General features: G+C 37.0%; 1 protein-coding gene across 1 annotated transcript; it reads left to right on the forward strand.

The window, feature by feature from the left end:
• The first annotated feature begins 3300 nt into the window (after positions 1–3300).
• LOC143859409 (protein FAR1-RELATED SEQUENCE 5-like) lies at positions 3301–4362 on the forward strand. The gene has a single exon (XM_077370125.1). The coding sequence runs from the start codon at positions 3301–3303 to the stop codon at positions 4360–4362; it is 1062 nt and encodes a 353-aa protein (XP_077226240.1).
• Positions 4363–18637: the final 14275 nt, after the last annotated feature.

Here is an 18637-nt window from a genome sequence, read left to right on the forward strand (position 1 = left end):
AGGGTAAACAGTGGTTTAGAGTATTTATAAGTGTTTTATATAAGTCTATCAATGATTTAGAGTGTTTAGAAGTGATTTTAGAGTGTTTATAAGTTGTTTATTTAGGATTACCGTTTGTTTAGAGTGTTTATAAGTAGTCTATATTGGCTTAACAGTGGTTTAGAGTATTAATAAGTGGTTTATATAGGGGAAGCAGTGGTTCATATTTCCTTGTCATGACTAAGTAGTGGTGTAGAGTGTTTAAAAGTGGTTTGAATTGTCTTAGTGTGGTTTATGTTGTTTTATCGAGACTTAGTAGTGGTTGAAGTTGTGCATAATTCTGAAATGACTGCTTTACTTGTTAATTTGAACGGTTTTTTTTTCTTCAATTGATTATTTGACAATGGTTTAATTTTGTGTAAACAGAACGGTAGAACGAATGGCTTCTTTTATCTTACACATCGACGCCTTTGTAAAGGATGTGGTATCATTTCAATACGTCGGCGGGAAGAAGTTCCCACTAATTACGGGTCGGAAAATAAAATTTAGAGAATTTGACACTCTAATTCACACCAAAATTGGGACTAATCGAAGCGATGTTCTTTATCTATAAAATCATTTCCATAGTATGTTCCCAACCCTTAGTAGTGTACGGACCACCATATAAAATCATTTTATATGGTGTAAGCCCTTAGTAGTCCTTATTTTTCAAAATGTACTGTACGGACCATACTATAGGATGATCCAAACCGTCGATGTGATGGGCCAAAACGTAATTAGCTTGTGCCCAAAAAATCATTTCCATAGTATGTTCCCAACCCTCCCATATATAGAGGAACTGCATATTATGGAAACCTCTATAAATCGAAGGGCTAGGATTAGCCTATGGAAATAATTTTTGGGGCACAACCTATTTACGTTGTGGCCCATCACATGGACGGTTTGGATCATCCTATAGTGTGGTCTTACACCATGTAAAATCTCGATATTATAAACTATACACCAAGAGGTAGAATTAAATTTTTACTGATAAATTTTTATTGAAATTTTTCATTCCGATTCTGATTCCCGATTCTGGCAATCCAAAGTCACCCCTTACGTTTATCATACTTTTTGTATTAATTTAAACAACATATCAAGATTGTGTTTCTTGCATATAAAGCATGCCTTTTGAATTCACTAGGAAAAATGCATGTGTGTTGCACGTGGGACCCAAATATCAGCTCAAATAGTGCAAAATGAAGTGGCAATCTGTTATTGGAGTTGATTAAAAGGAACAACTACCTAGGATCTATTCATATAATAGGGAAAACAATATTACTTTACCTTTTACCGAAATTTTCATTTGAAACCGAAACGTCCACATTTCCAAGATGATCGAAACTTAAATTGAAATTTAAAATCTTGCTCTTAAGCATGGTTTGAAATTTCGACCGAAATCCAAATCCGGTCAACCCGAAATGGTATGAAATTTCTAACGAAATTTCGTTTTGCCTCGACATTTTGTTTCGAAATTTAACCGAATTTTTAAAATTTCAATCGAAATTTCATTTCCCCCCGAAATCCCGTTCTGAAATTTAAGGAATGTCCCAAAAAAATATGGATTTTATCCCTTATTTAATATTATCTTGAAATTTCGGCCAAAATTACTGAAATTTTGACCGAGTTAAAGTATCTTTTAAATTGATTTTTATGGATTTCGCGGATTTCGCCTGACATCTGATTAAATCAATGAACGACTATTTTTGTCGTATAGAATTTTGATCAAAATTTCGATAATTTCAGCTGAAATTTCAGCATAATATTAAATAATGAGAAAAGTGATCCCACGCGGCCGTGTAGAGAAGTTGTCTACTCCTCCCCGTTTTATTAACGCATGGGCAAAATAGACCGTAGGATGAAGCCATTTTCAGCCATTTGATGAAAAGCAAAGTTAGTGAGAAAAACAGGTTTTCTCATAAGCCTCGAGACAAAAAGGAAAACCCATCGCGAAGAAGCTTCGAAACGGATCTCCACCTCTCACACATCTCTACTCTCCACCTCTGTTCCTCAGAAAAGAAGCATCATCTTCTTCCTCTCGCCAGCGTACCAGGTATGATTCTTCTCCTTGTTTCATTTTTTTCTTATTTTTTGGGGAAAACCACTAAACCAGTTGTAGGGTTCGAACCTACGGGTTCATTAGGGTTCGAACCAGCAGAATCGAACCCTAATCATCTGGAGGAAAATAGGTTCTTTTGTTTTGAAAACCCTAATAGAACCCTAATCGAATCTTCTTCTTCGATTATTTTTTCTTTGGGTTGTGAAAAAAATACCGTAATCGAACCAGTAGAATCGAACCATCTTCTTTGATTTTTTTTAGGCTATATAATAGAACCCTAATCGAATCATCTTCTTCGATTTTTTTTTCTTTGGGTTGTGAAAAAAATACCGTAATCGAACCAGTAGAATCGAACCATCTTCGTTGATTTTTTTTAGGGTATATAATAGAACCCTAATCGAATCATCTTCTTTGATTTTTTTTTCTTTGGGTTGTGAAAAAAATACCCTAATCGAACCAGTATAATCGAACCATCTTCTTTGATTTTTTTAGGGTATATATGATTCTTCATGATTCACCCCCATTCTATCATGATTTTATATCAAAATTGAAAATTTGAAACAGGTCACAACTACAGAAATGGGTTTTTAGGGGAAAAAAAAAGAGAAAGTAATTAGCTCAGTAAGACTTCTTGAATTCTTTTTCTCTTTTTCTTTTTTTTTTTGAAAAGCAATTTATTAGGGGTTCGAAATATCTGGAAGAAAACCCTAACCCAGATTTTTCCAACCCTAATTATTTGATTTTACGATTTTTTTGGAGTTTTGAAAAGAAAAATGTGGACGAAAACCATCTTCTTTGATCTTTCACAAAAATCGAACCAATATAGAGATTTTTTTGGGGTATATTTACTGTGATTTCTATGAAAAAGAACCAGTAAATATACCCCTAATAATTTGATTTTTTCTCATTTTACAAGAAAAATCACAGTAAACAAACAATCTTTTCTGGGTGCCCTAATAATCTGATTTTTTCTTATCGTTAGTGTTTCATTCAAGTGGTTTATCAGGGTTCGATTATTTTACCCTGTTTTAATTGTTGTTGTTATGGACTTCACTTTTATTTCACTTTGGTTGCTGTTGATTTTTTCTATTTATCGTTACCACAGTTTGCCATTTGTATTTTTTTCTTTGCATTTTATTTCTTAATTTATGATAATTGCAGATAGTGCTTGTGAGTTGTATATGATCACCTAACATCCCAATGGCCAATGCCCTTCGCAGGTAATGGATGATACTATGTCAAATGTTTGTGGGTTATCCATTGATGATGTTGATGCTAATAGGTTAATTATCGTTGATGATACGTTATCACAAGCTGCTGGTGGGTTAGTAAATGATGAAGTTGAGGGGAATGGATTTCTTTTGGTTGGTGAGGAGGAAAATCTTAATGAGGGTACGTTGGTTTGTGTTGATAACGAAGAGGGTTGCAGTGGTAGTTTGCAGACTCCTACTAAGGATAATGGTAGGAGCAACGTAGCTCATAAACCGGTGGAAAAGCAGCAGTTTGATAGCGAGGCGGCTGCCTACGACTTTTACAATGTATATGGTTTGTCTACAGGGTTTGGGGTAAGGAAATGCAGGACCAGTAAGTCGAAGAAAACAGGGAAAGTGATATTTAGGAGGTTTGTTTGTGATAAAGAAGGAGAGAGATATCCTAAATATAAGAGACTGGAGGGTAGGGAAGGGGAAGTGAAAAGGCGTCGTACTGTAAGAGAAGGGTGTAAAGCAAAGATGGATATTAAATTTAGAGATGGAATGTGGGAAGTGAGCGCTTTTGTGGAGGATCATTGTCACGATCTCACATCTCCACCTAAAAGACGCTTGCATCTCTCGCATAATAATTTCCATAAGAATGCCGCATGTAAGAATTTGGTAAACGTCCTCAATAAAAGTGGATTGGGCCCTAGTGGAATTGCAAGGACAATTAATATATCACGTGATGTATCAGGTAGTGCTGTCACAACCAATCAGGTAGTGACCCATTTGAGATCAGAGAGGGCTAACAACATGGGACGAGAAGCTGTCGAAGTAACCCTAAGATTCCAACAGAAACGATCAGAAGATCCAAACTTCCATTTCTGCATGGAGTTGGATATTTCAGGAAACTTGAGATCCATGTTTTGGGCAGACTCAAGGGCGAGGGATGTGTACCTTAGATTCAGTGATGTGATAGTATTTGATGTCACGTATAAGACCAATCGGTATAAGATGCCATTTGCACCATTTACTGGTGTCAACCACCACCGGCAATCTACTATTTTTGGTTGTGCCCTCTTAGCAGACTAGACGGAGGAGACATTTACTTGGTTGTTTAAGGAGTGGCTGAAATGCATGTGGGGGAAAGCTCCTAGTTGTATAATAACCGACATGGACGGCGCTATGCGAAATGCAATAGGAACAGTTTTTTCGAACACCCGTCATCGGTTTTGCTCGTGGCATATCAGTAAGCACCTAGTTGAGCATATTCCAGCCATGCGAGATTCGACTAGCGATTTCGCTAAGGATTACACTCATTGGTATTTCAGGAAAAACATAGCCGACAGTGAGACAGAATGGCAGAAATTGGTGGAGAAATACCCATTTGTTGAAATAGTTGGTTATCAAAAATGTGGGAGTTACGGAGTCATTGGCTGCCTGCTTATTTTAGAGACACGTTCACGGCAGGCATGACATCAAGTTCACGTAGCGAAAGCATGAATGCTTTCTTTGATGGTTTTGTAAACCATGGCACTACTTTACAGGCGTTTGTTGAACAATAAGATAATGCACTTCATGATTGGCGCGATAAAGAATCTCAAGCAGATTTCAAGTCTAAAAGTACAAGTGCTTTATTGATTTCTAGGAGCACTTTGGAATCACAAGCTGCAAAATGTTATACGAGTATTATGTTTAAATTATTCAAAGCAGAATTTGGGGATAGTAGCGACTGTTGGGATGAGTTGTTGGATAAGAATGGTAACGTGTCTGAATACCTTGTGGGATTGAGTAATGAAGAGAAGTGGAAATGGTGCAAGGTTGTATATGAAGAATCTGAAGCTGAAGGTGTAAAGGCTACTTGTCAGTGTGCCAAGTTTGAGACCGAAGGCTACTTATGCAAACACATCCTGCGCATTATGAGGGAGAAACGTTTACTCAGCATTCCGGAGCGATATATCTTAAATAGGTGGACGGTTATGGCAAGATATCATCAATCCCGAGGTGGGGTGGCTGCAGACGAAGGATATAATAAAGCCGTAACTCCTCTTGAGAGATGGCTCCTACTAGCAAAGTGCCACAGAGCACTGGATGTCATTCAGAATAATAAGAGGCTTATGAAGAAGGTGGACGAAACTTTAGATGCATGTTTGGCGGAATCCGAGGTAGAGAAGAGAGACAACGAAATTGTTGCAAATAGTTGTTGTGGACCCCGATCCGAGAGAGAGGTGGGGGACGAGCCCCCAGCAGCCTCTGGATCATCCACGTGTGAATGAGAGCTCTGCCAAGGAACTCTCGAAACGGATGCCACCCTCATAGCATAGCACGAGTGGCGATATAAAAAGAAAGAGATATGTCTCGATCCGGAGCCAAGACTCGAAACCAAGACATACCTGAAATAAACTCAGAGTCGCCTCCATGGATATGCCATGGAACCCTAAAATCAAATCCTCTGTGCAATGGATAGCCAGAAATATATATGGGTTCGTGCCTAATTACGAATGGAGAAGGTCTGAAGAGCACCCCCAATTCGTCCGAGTGCAAGCACTTGGTCTCTTATGCCATTTTCATTAACTCCAAAGAAGTTTGGGTAAAAATCGTGTGAAATGGGAACAAATATCCCCGAGTGAACGTCTACCTAATCATGCATGACTCGGGGATGGAATAATAAGCACACATAAAGTAAGATAAAAGATGTGTCACCTAATGATAACTAAGTTGTGAGTGACATGCCTAAATGGTGTCTAAGTTCTGGTGGACATATCACATGCAAGCTACAGCTAAAGGTATAGGATCAGTACAAGAAAGTAAGAAAACACATAAAAAAATACAATAACTACACAACAAATCCTAAGACTCTAAATGATTAGCCCGAGTCTTCGGATGGTCTGGTATTCATCCAAAGAAGCCTACGTATGCCCTCCTCCGCAAGAATCAGAGCTACGTAGTTCTTCGCGCCTATTCTAATCTATGATGCCTAAGACACATAGACCTCTATCCTAGACTCGATCTAAAAGATCGGACTAGTTATTTAAAGTTTCTTATACGATTATTTAAATTCCAGTGAATTGTGGATTTTAGGACACCCTATATGCCCTAACTAAATGCAGATTAGCCCTAAGCTAATGCAGGTGATTCCTACAACCTATGTGTAACTAGGCTGTATATTCTAAAGAAAACAAAGGGTGGACTAGCGTATCCTGCTCTAGTCATCACTCGGCGATGTGAATCGCCGACTGATCGGACGGAGGCATTCCTATAACTCTAGGACAGACCCCTAACTCTAAAACAAGCACACAACAAACAAACAATCAAACTCCCTATCAAAAAGAAAATCCTAACTCTAAAACTCTCTATCTAGGAGAAACTCCTAACTCGAGAAGAAGATCTTTTGAAAACAGGGTTTTAAAGGTTGCTTATTCAAAAAGGTTTAAAATGTTATTTACAAAAGTTTAGCTGGACTTGGGATATAAATCCCAAGCTGCACTACGTACCTCGTGAAAGAGAATCAAGCCAACGTAGTCCGAAACGAACTCTCCTAATTGCTACTTCTAAAACACTCAACACTTTTGGCTTTTTAGAGTTTTTTCAAGTATTTTTTATGTTTTGAATTTCTAATGTTTTTGAGTTTTTAAAATATTCAATGTTTTTTTTTTAATTTTAAAACTTTTCCAATGTTTTTGAAGTTTAAAGAGTTTTCACCCTTTTGGTCAAAGACCTAAGGGAATATACAAAGCAAAATCCTAGGGTCGAACCTTAAGGCTAACAAGGGAAACCCCTAAACCAGGTAAACTAACGCCAAAGACGATGGAATGATCTATGATCACAAATAAGAAAAAGCTCTAATGAGACTGCTAGTTTCTAACAAAGAAGAACAATGACAACACTAAGGAGAAACTCCTAACAGATAATACTAAGGAAGGAGTACAACTGAGACAGAGGCTCTCTAATAATATCACGAAAAGATGAATGAGTCAAAGACTCCCCGATAATATCGCTAAAGTAGACAACTGAGTCAAAGACTCCCTAACAAGGACAAATGAGTCCAAGACTCTCTAATAATACTGCTAAGCAAGATAACTGAGTCAAAGACTCCCTAACAACACTACCTAAAGGACGAGTGAGTCAACGACTCTCTAATAAAAACCACTAACGAAGACAAATGAGCCAAAGGCTCTCTAATACTACAACTTAAAGGAGGAATGAGTCAAAGACTCTCTAAAAGGAGCTGCTCTAATATAAGGTTGGGTAAGCCTTCTAAAAAAGGAAACCCTCTAAATGAGACAAGGCTTGTCTCCAAATACGAGCTCTAAAAATGAGGCAAGGCATGCCTCCTACGAGAAAACTCCCTACCAAATTAAGGTGACGTCCCAGAGGGGGATACTCTAAACAACCAGGCTCGCCTCCAAGGGAGGATCGCCTTAATGAGACAAAGCATGTCTCCTACGGGAAAAACATCTAACATTAACGAGGCAAAGCATGCCTCCTATGGGGGACTCTTCTAATGAGACGAAGGTTGACTCCCTAAAGGGGGAGGCTCTAAGCAACGAGGCTTGTCCCCAGAGGAGAGCTGCCTAGCGAGACAAATCATGTCTCCTAAAATGGAGGGATTAATGAATAAGGGTGTCTAAAAGACTAAGTAAGTCTACTAGTTGAAAGAGGGTAGTACTTTTTGGACTGTGCAAGTCCCCTAAGGATAGGCTCGGGTTAGCACCTTCATCGCTTCCAACAATGAATTAAGGATCTAAAGACCAAAACTATATTTCTCATCACCCGAGATTTGGAATCTCTCAGCCACTTAAACAAATGCTAGAATGATTTACACAAGAAAAACATTCAGCTGAAACAGAGGAAAATCTCCTTTACTACTCTTTTCTATTCTTTTTTATTCACTCAGCTCATAGGGAAATTCACGATTTAGCCAACACCCAAAATCCATTTGAATAGCCTCTACAAGCTCAAATACAAGTTTACTCTAAATTGATTTATGATTCACAAATTCAATCACCTACAAATCGCAACAATCATTGTAATCTTAGACAAAATCATGACCTAAGATTTAACAGTTGCAAAAAACAACAGTGGGGGGAATCACATATTCATTTATACATGATGACACAATTGAACTGAAATTGATCATGTACTCATAATAATTCAACAGAACTGTAAATTAGACACATACATATATGGTAATGATGACAAACTACCTGTTCAATTCAAGTTATATTTGACATTATCAATATCTTCCAAGTATAGAATATGTCAGATTTTTTTATCATTAAAAACCGGAAGTACAATATGATGAGCAAAACTGAACTGGCGCAACTTAAGGCCTAACCAAAAAAAAACTGAACCTGTGCAGCATGGAGATGGCCGAAGTGTTGAGGAGGTGTTATAAACATTTTTATAACTAAACGATAAAAGATGAGCTGCTCATATCAAAATAATGTAAGCTGCCATGTTACAGCAAGGTGAGGACTGCACATATTACTCCAAGGTGAGGGCTGCACATGAATATTACTAGTGTCTCAACATAATGGGGGCTACTATGTGACATTAATTATGTATTTTAACCCAGCCTAAAATCATGAATTACGGAGTATATAATCTACTAGGACAGCAGTTGTGCACTACAGGACAGCACATTTACTTACTCAAAACATACACAATCTCATAGCCATATATATGTATACTCCCTCATCCACATATACACGTGTACCAAAACAAGAAGCATAAACCATGAATTGCACTGTACCCGACAGGGATGGGATAATATTCAATTTAAAAGACTTTGAGAGGAAAACTCAAAGAATAATCCCTAGTAATGACCATGGGAAACAAAATATGGGCATCTCTTGATGAATTTGACAGATTAATTCCAGAAAAATGTAAATGAATGAGCAATCAGGAACTAAACATGAATGACATTAGTAAATTGTCAGTACATTAGTTATAGTCATTAATCCCAAAATGAATATGTAACTGCTCATGAAGTCCATGTGAACAACTATGGTTTCTTGAGACAAGGAAACACTTTATAGAAAATTTATAAACTGAGTGTAAATAGTGAGGATATTTCAATGCTTTGATCTCTACACTGACTATATAAGTGCAAAGAAACTCAGAATGGGACCATTAAACTCCTGCCTTTTCTAGATTCCAATAAATATAAATGTAAAACTGATATAACTGCTGCCCATATAATTCCAGAATAAAGCATCAGACCAAATACTTTTGAATCCATATAAAATCATCCAAAATATATGCTAAAAATACAAGCATGCAGCAACATCAAATCCATATTCTAGCACTTCACTATTCCATTTGTAAATTCATTATACAAACAGATTTCAACTAGAATGAAATTTACAACAAAGTATTTCCATTGGCAGTAGGGGTAGTTGAAATAAACGTACAGGCATGAATAATATATTTAATATTAATCTATTATTTTTGGCTTACACCATCACAGGACATTGAGAAAGATTTGTTTAGACAACCACCAGAAGATGATTCTGTTCATTTAAGCTCACACACATTCACATATATGTCCACAGAGACACACACACACGCACTTAAGCTGAAATTTGCTTTAAACCAAACACACATCAACACAAAGACATATTTGAATTGAAACAAAGTCCAACTGAACACTCATATAGTGATAAAGACATAGCAGAACCGAAAAGAGACATTCATAATCAAGAGAAGAAAAGGAAGAAAAGTCTATGTACACTCTGTATAAAGTGACTTTCCACAAACTGACTTAGTATTAACACATCATTTTCTTTTCCTTGAATAATTTTCAGAGTATAAGAACTAAAGAACATCATTGGACTATTTTGAGATTAAGAAACCAAATCATCTTACAGCACAGATCATTGCTATATTGATTTCTTCTTCTCTTAAATATTTTAGCTAGCAATATCTATAGTTACAACAAGAGAATACCCAAACCAATCATAAAAAAACGAGATCAGCCAAGATAAAAAGAAAATAAGGAAATAAAATATAATCTATTAATAATTCCTAAGAAGAAAACCTAAATCTAAGCTTGAATCGTCATTTCATCATAGCGACATGGACACAAAGTAAAGAACCAAGGATCATACCTGAAATTTGAGATCAAAACCGTAAGGTACCTTGGATCAGATCCAATCTCCTGCTCCTTCTTCTAGAACAAGCTCTGATTCACACCTTGCGCTTGGATCTTAATGAATTGAAGGCCAATGATGATTGAGATCTGCTGAAGCATCAGATCCGAGGCTCTAGCATTTAGATCTATCAACGGACAATAAGGATCTAGGATTTTGGATGAAAAATGAAAGCTAGGCCAAATTTAAGATCGCAATGGTCAGATCTAGGGTTTCACAACTCAGATCTGGAGTTGCGAAGGTAGAAAATAGGGTTTAGATGAGGGAGATGATGGCAGATCTTGAAGTGAATGGCCAGGTCTATGGGGGAGATTACCCGATCTAAAGATTAGAGGTAACAAATGATCGGCCGGAGCGCGGTCGGAGAAGAAAATTTTCAATCGGAGAATAAAGGAAAAGAATTAAGGCTTTAAGATCTAAGAAATTATTACAAACAGAAATTTGAGATCAAAATGAAACAGAGGAAGAGAAAAAAAAAAGAAATTGATCGGAGGGGTTCGGATCAGATGGACGGAGCTCCGGTGACCGGAAGTGGCAGGGGAAAATGATCGGATTTTACTGGGGAAGAATAAAAAGGTTTCCAGGGTTTGATGGAGATGAGAAGCTCTGGAATATGGCTAGAGAAGAAGATCTGATCGGAGAAAAGCAAAAAGACAAAAAGAAAAAATGGGTTAGGATTTGGGAAATCCGGGTTTTCTCTTCGCGTCTCTCCCTTTGTCTGCGAGAATGAGATTTTTTTCTCCTTTTTTTGATTTTTTTTGATTTTTTATATTAAAATGAAAGCCATCTATATTGGCACTACCATACTGATGGGCGCACAAAATTGATAAGCGCACAAACCAGCCGCGACAAAAAGGGCTATTTCACCTCCCTTTTATATACAAATGATATATTCACCTCCTTTTTCCCGCGGACAACCCCCTTTTCAGATGTTTCACCCCCCTTCATGATTGCATTACACTTTACTGCGACGCTCGTCCTATTTGCCATTTCTCGGCAGATTTTGCCGAGACTTTACGGGGACTTCGGTGGGACCCTAAGCTACCTCAGGGTTCAATTTGGGATCTCAACTTGCTGATTTGACTAGGTTTTTGCCCAAGCGACTCGAACTTGGGTCCGGTCAAAATGGGGTGTCTACAGTTGTAGTCAAGTACAATCCAACTATGTGACTAACACCACGGAGATATGTATTCGTGACCCCTTACCTGTGAAAACGAAGGGTCGACCGAAGAAGGCTACCCGGTTTAAATCCAGTCTAGAGAAATATAAATCCAAAACCAAGCAACGAAAGTGTGGAAATTGTGGACAAAGAGGCCATTATATTAGGACGTGCAAACAGCCCAAGGTTTTGATTCTTTGATCTTTCACAGAAGTGATTGTGTTTGGGAAATATTTTTTTTCTTATCATGTCACAGGGAGCTAATATATTTTTTATTTACTATTTTTTCTGATAGATAACTGCAGCGGAGGTTGAAGAGAAAGAAGAGAGAGTGGAAGAAGAAGGGGATGACGAGGAAGAGGAAGAGGAAGAGGACCCGATGTCATACTGAAGAGTCATTTTAGTATGCTTTCTGTAAGTATATAAGCCTCTTTGGTATTCACTTAATATGTTGCATTTATTTCTTGTATGTGCTATCTTATGTTGAGAAATTTCAAGAAGCTTCACTCCGGTGCAGCAGGTGGAAGATGGATGTGCTTTTGTTGTGTTAATCTGAAGATGCTGGGACAAACCATCAAAAGGTCAGAATACTAGTAATCAATATGCTCTCCAACTTTTGCCCACAGTGTTTGAAATGAGTTTAGATGAGGATTTCCCTTGTGGGTTTTGGATTTTATGCTGTTTTGATTTGTGTTGGTGTACTATCATTCTATACAAACATGGCTGTGGTAAATTGAGTTATCTGCCAACCACAAAATATGGGGGGAGATTTTGTCTGTAATGAGTTCTGCGATTTTGTTGGTATTGAGTTCTGCATGGGACAAAGTTTACCAAGTTGCATGGGTTTGGTAGCAGAACCATGGCAAAGAAAGCTTGGGTAAATGTTTTAAGTATCCCAAAAAAAAAAAAAAAAAAAAAAAAATTCTAACCTAAAACAGTTTTTATAACCAACCTATAACACGACCCTCTTCAGCTGGGTATGATAGGTAATGGGCTTAATCTGACATTTCATTTACCATCACCACAATATTGCCATTGCGGAGGATCTGAATTTCATTATCTTGTTCAATGAATTGGATCCTAACTTGGTTAATCTGCTGACTGTGCTGATAGTTTAGTTTTTTCTTATATTTGAATTATGAATTTGCTTGCATAGTCTGCTGCTTTTAAAGTTATGCCATATTATTTGTGCTTATACCATATTTATTTACATCATGACTCCCCAATTTGGTGCAGTTGTTCAATATGAAGCATGCTGAAGGGAATGGAAAAGAATGGCAGCATCTAAGCATGCAACTTTGTTATTAGTGAAGCTTATAAAGAAAAACAATATGTAATTGTGTTCTTTTGTCAGAACTCGTTTTCCTCTGAGAAGATACACAGCAAAACATTGCAGATCCGTGGACAAAAATTGTGGGTTTTTAATTGATTAAAACGTTTTAAAGGATTGCTATTTTTATTGCCGTTGGAAATGGCTTGGAAACGAAGAATCACTTCCAGTATGTATTGAATGGTTTGACATACCGTGATATTCCCAATCGAATTACTAGTGACTAAAATAGTCATGGAGGACCCTGCTGATGATCGATCTTGATGGCCTGTATATCTCCTCAAATGAAGCCATTTCCCACCCACCATACCCGTACGGTGGTTATACATCATGCATATATGGATATAGACCAATGGTCCCACCCACCTCATCTTCATATGGGGCCCATTATTTTACACCCATACATGCATGGCAAGAGAGAGATTGTTGGGATTTTTACATTATGTGTAGTAAAATTATGGGTAGAATGCGTAGAAAAGGAATTAAAAACCAATTATGGCACGACACAATATTATTGGTAATTAAGAAATTTTTGGGGGTTTGTAGTATGTAAGGTTTGGATTGAGGGATTTTTTAGTAGTTTTCCCTGTCTTTTTTTTATCAAAACGGGTCGGGTTGGTTTGGGTTTGCCTGCAGCAAAAACAGAAAGAAATATAAAAAAACATGAGTTTTCATATGGTGCCCGACGATCAAGTCCCCTTGTGGGCGGTACCGCCCTTCATATTTGATCGAACAGTGCACTTTTTAAGATGCTGCTGTTGGAGTACCCCAAACCAGTTTACTGTAGAAGTAGTACACCAATAGAAAAGAGAAAGAAAACAAAAGACCATTTCAGTGATAAATTCAGCTAGCAAAATTACAGTTCAATGGCGAACTCAACCATTGAACTGTAATGTACATAGCCAAGAGCGGATTCTCAGTCACTCACTACTAGTTACTTTTTCAAAAAAGATAACAGAAGTCCTACAACCACTACTACTTTAAGAAAACACCCCACACTCTCAAAACCTCCCCTTACATCTTTTAACTCCTCCTTCATTTGCTCTATCTCATTCTCCAAGACCACCTTCATTTGCTCTATCTCATTCTCCAAACTTTGGAGACTGGTATTTTCACTGAGAGCCTCTCCATCAGTGCGTTCTAACTGGTATGCCCAACGAAAATATTTGCACTTCCTCCTACTGCCACCCTGCAAATTCTATTAAAGGTTAGAATTTGGCAAATGAAAAGAAAAAATATGCAAGCGACATCTAAAAGGAAATTTACTGAGTGTTTACTTACACTGTATCCAGCATATGTATAAAATACGCGATATTTGTTATTGTCGGTCTCGCTTATCTTCAGTGCAACTTTCTTTTGACATTCGCAGTTCCTGCGTATGACTCTAATCTCATCACCTTCCATAGGCTAAATCTCAGAACCAAATTTAGTGCCTTCTAACTGGTACGCCCAACAAAAATATTTGCATTTCCTCTTGCTGCCATCCTGAAAATTCTGCTAAACATTAGAATTTTGCAAAAGAAAATAGAAAGTATGCGACCGACATCTAAAAGGCAATTTATTGAGTGTTTACTTACACTGTATCCAGCACATGTATAAAATACGCGATTTTTGTTATTGTCCGTCTCGCTTATCTTCAGTACAGCTTTCTTTTCACATTCACAGTTCCTGCGGATGACTCTAACCCCACTTGTACTACTATTACTGTTGGACGAGGAAGCCATGCCTTAATCTCCTCTCAATGAAAAACGAAACAAAGGGAATCGGATAAAATAATTTAAACAATTAGCATTTTTTTCCTAACTGAGTAAAATCGAAAAAACTTAAAAGAAAGAAGGTTTCTTTACAAGAGGAAGAATTAAAAAAAAAGAAAATTTGATCTGTTGAAAAGGGTTCTTTTTCGTAACTATGTTTAATCAGAAAAGATAGATGGATTCGATATCATTGCAGATTTTTCAACTCTAATAAACTTCCAAACCATTCGAACCCCTAATAAATTGCTTTTCAAAAAAAAAGAAAAAGAGAAAAAGAATTCAATGAGGGGAAGAATCATACCTAATGGGTTTATTAGATTTTTCAACTCTAATAAACTTCTTGATTTTTTTAACCCCTAATAAATTGCTTTTCACACCAAAAAAAAGAGAAAGAGAAATAAGATGGCTCAGTTAGGGTTAGGGTTCTCACAACCCAAAAAAAAAAAAATCAAAATAAGATGGGTCGGTTTTCACCCAGAAAAAATGAGAAAAAATCAGATTATTAGGGCACCCAGAAAAGATTGTTTCTTTACTTTGATTTTTCTTGTAAAATGAGAAAAAATCAACTTATTAGGGGTATATTTACTGGTTCTTTTTCATAGAAATCACAGTAAATATACCCCAAAAAAATCTCTATATTGGTTCGATTTTTGTGAAAGATCAAAGAAGATGGTTTTCGTCCACATTTTTCTTTTCAAAACCCCAAAAAAATCGTAAAATCAAATACTTAGGGTTGGAAAAATCTGGGTTAGGGTTTTCGTCCAGATATTTCGAACCCCTAATAAATTGCTTTTCAAAAAAAAAAAAGAGAAAAAGAATTCAAGAAGCCTTACTGAGCTAATTACTTTCTCTCTTTTTTTTCCCTAAAAACCCATATATGCAGTTGTGACCTGTTTCAAATTTTCAATTTTGATATAAAATCATGATAGAATGGGGGTGAATCATGAAGAATCGTATATACCCTAAAAAAATCAAAGAAGATGGTTCGATTAGGGTATTTTTTTCACAACCCAAAGAAAAAAAAATCAAAGAAGATGATTCGATTAGGGTTCTATTATATACCCTAAAAAATCAACGAAGATGGTTCGATTCTACTGGTTCGATTACGGTATTTTCTTCACAACCCAAAGAAGAAAAAAATTGAAGAAGATGATTCGATTAGGGTTCTATTATATAGCCTAAAAAAATCAAAGAAGATGGTTCGATTACAGTATTTTTTTCACAGCCCAAAGAAAAAAAAATCGAAGAAGATGATTCGATTAGGGTTCTATTAGGGTTTTCAAAACAAAAGAACCTGTTTTCCTCCAGATGATTAGGGTTCGATTCTGCTGGTTCGAACCCTAATAAACCAGTAGGTTCGAACCCTACAACTAGTTTAGTGGTTTTCCCCAAAAAAAAAGAAAAAAATGAAACAAGGAGACAATGGTAATGGAGCTTGGAAACATTGGCAATGGAGTTTTTTTCCAAAACTACAATGGCAATGGCAAGCTTCAAAAACCTTCCATGAAGCCTTGAGGAAGAATAATGTGGTAGGTAAATGGCAACCTTCAAAACCCTCTCATGAAGTTTTCCACGTTAGAAAAGCCTTGAGGAAGAAGAAGGTGGTAGGTGAGAAGGTAATAAGTGTATAGGGATAGGTGAAAAAGGTGGAGGGAAAAAAGAGGTAGGAGGGGTATATTTGTCCTAAAAGCCATCTTCTCTCACCTGACAACACATTTTTTATAATTTCAAATCACTACCCTTTATTCACAATTTAGACAAAACTTTGTATTTTTTTAATAATTTTTCCTTATAATTACCTGCGCTACTTTGTTTTTAATAAGGGAGTCCTCTCTCTCTCTTACAATTTTCTAATTAGCTATTAGAAGCTGTTGCAATTCCCAAAGAGTTAACACCATCCATTTAAAAGGTGTAAATGATAAAAACCAGTGCAATGTCTAAACAAGTGTGAATATCAACTCCATTTAAGAATGTAAATTTATGTAAGGTAATGATTGTTCCCACTGTACCAACTTCATAGACATGCTTTCTGATGCTTTTTAGGATTATGGTCATTAGCTATCCTTCATATTATTTTTTGAAGATTCTGTAGCACAACCTCTCTTTTCTGTATTTTCATAAGCATAGTTTCAAAACTCTCCAGCGACATCGCGAACTCCCTCGAGTCGACACCAACTTCACAGACATGTATTGTCTGCGTTCTTGTCCGAGTCCCATTTTACCTCTAAAGTCAATCATTTGACTCTCCCGAGCGTCAACAGAGTACTCACCCCCATCAGCCGAGTACTTATCTTAATGTTGACTATATATCGACCTATCTGATGATGTGAACCAAAACAAAGGAAATCTCCAGTCATATCATTGATGATATTGCCATGGGAAAATTAATTCTTGAATAGAGAAATTACCAAGTGCAATCTCTGTCTATTTGTAATTACAAAGGCCTCTCAGATAAATTGTCAATGTTTCGACACCGCATAATGAGACCATAGTTGGAAGATCTCTATCCAAAATGGCTAATAGGAAAAACATGCTTCTCCATGTATTTTAGTAAAACTCAGGAGGCTCACTGCAATTGAATTTACCTCATCTCTACTATCTCAGGGAGCCCTGCAAGAAAGAAGTCCTGGACGCAGTGTATTTTAGTACACAATCCGACTGGCCTTAAGTCCTGGACGCAGTGTGTACAGTATGACTAAACCTAACACTAGGTCCTCATTGAGTTCTGAGCCAGCTGCATACATGTCTCATGGAAGGGCTTGGGCCTTACTTGATAGTTCACGGCCACACTTGGGCCTTGTTCTATACACCCATCACATTGTGGAAAACGCCTGGCCTTTAGGAATAAAACCCAACGAACCATTTTAGCACATATGCTCATTAACACTAATATCATGTCTGTTTTGAAAGAGAAGGGCCCATGTTAATTTGTAAATTGCATTGTTAGCCTGTTATTCAGTAAATAAGAAAGTAATCAGCGATAATATGATTAATGACATATCAGTAAGATTTAAAACCATTTCAAATAAGCTACAATTTTGGTCAGTATCCAAGATTGAAGTTTTCAATAGCTGAAAAGGATAAAATACCGTTCCAAGTTTCAGTAAAATAGAAACAAGAATGATGTAGAAAAACACCATTTCAAGTTTAATTAAAGCAAATACATCAAAGAAGGAAAAGCCAACAGATTTTTGCTGAAGAGAAAAAAAACTACAACAATCATTCAAGTTCTGTAATTTCGCCAGCTTCCTCTCCCCGGGTACTCTTCGTTCAGTCCCCTTCCTCCCTTGTTGATGTCCTTGCCTCGTCCTTGGCCTGGGCCTCCCTTGCCTTTGCCTCATCAATTTGTCTGCTAGAAAAAACTGTATTAGTTTATAGAAACTTAATAAAAAGTATAAAGTTTATAGAAAAAAAAAACTATACTTGTACTCATCGGGAGAGATACCAAGGTCCCGAGGTGGTTCTCTGGGATGGCCTGATACTCCTTCTCAAATCCGTTGCCACATATGGAACAACGGTGGAGGAGAGAGCGATGCGTGTGCTTAATGTGATAGTGTAAGGAACCAAGGTTAAAGAACCCTGGAGGATGCTTTTTCTTGTTAGTGATACAGCTGAGACACTTAAAAATCCAAAGGGAAAGGTAGGGGTAGTCCGAAGGATAGAAAAAGAAATGTATTTAAGCTGATTAGGTTGAGGTTGATTTAGTGTCTCAGTTGTATCACTAATGTGATAGTGTAAGCTTAAATAACTTTCTTTTTCTATCCTTCGGACTACCCCACCTTTCCCCTTGGAAAAAGGTCGAAATAGAGAGCAGTTGGTGGTAATGGTTCTAATCCCTCCTTAAACTAAAAGCCATTGGAAGGATGGAAAGAAAACAGATAAAAAGAAGGGAATTCTAGAGGGTTTCTTAGGTGGTAAAAGGACCACCCAAGGCCTTCTTTTATACAATGTAAAAATTTTAAAGTAAGAG

This window comes from Tasmannia lanceolata, unplaced genomic scaffold (genome assembly GCF_043159265.1).
Source record: "Tasmannia lanceolata isolate RefF3 unplaced genomic scaffold, GAP_Taslan_0.1 ptg000029l, whole genome shotgun sequence".
In the NCBI taxonomy this organism is placed as follows: Eukaryota; Viridiplantae; Streptophyta; class Magnoliopsida; order Canellales; family Winteraceae; genus Tasmannia; species Tasmannia lanceolata.

Coding starts and splice junctions, on each gene's coding strand:
- LOC143859409 (XM_077370125.1), top strand. CDS start 3,301: ATGGATGATACTATGTCAAATGTTTGTGGGTTATCCATTGATGATGTT.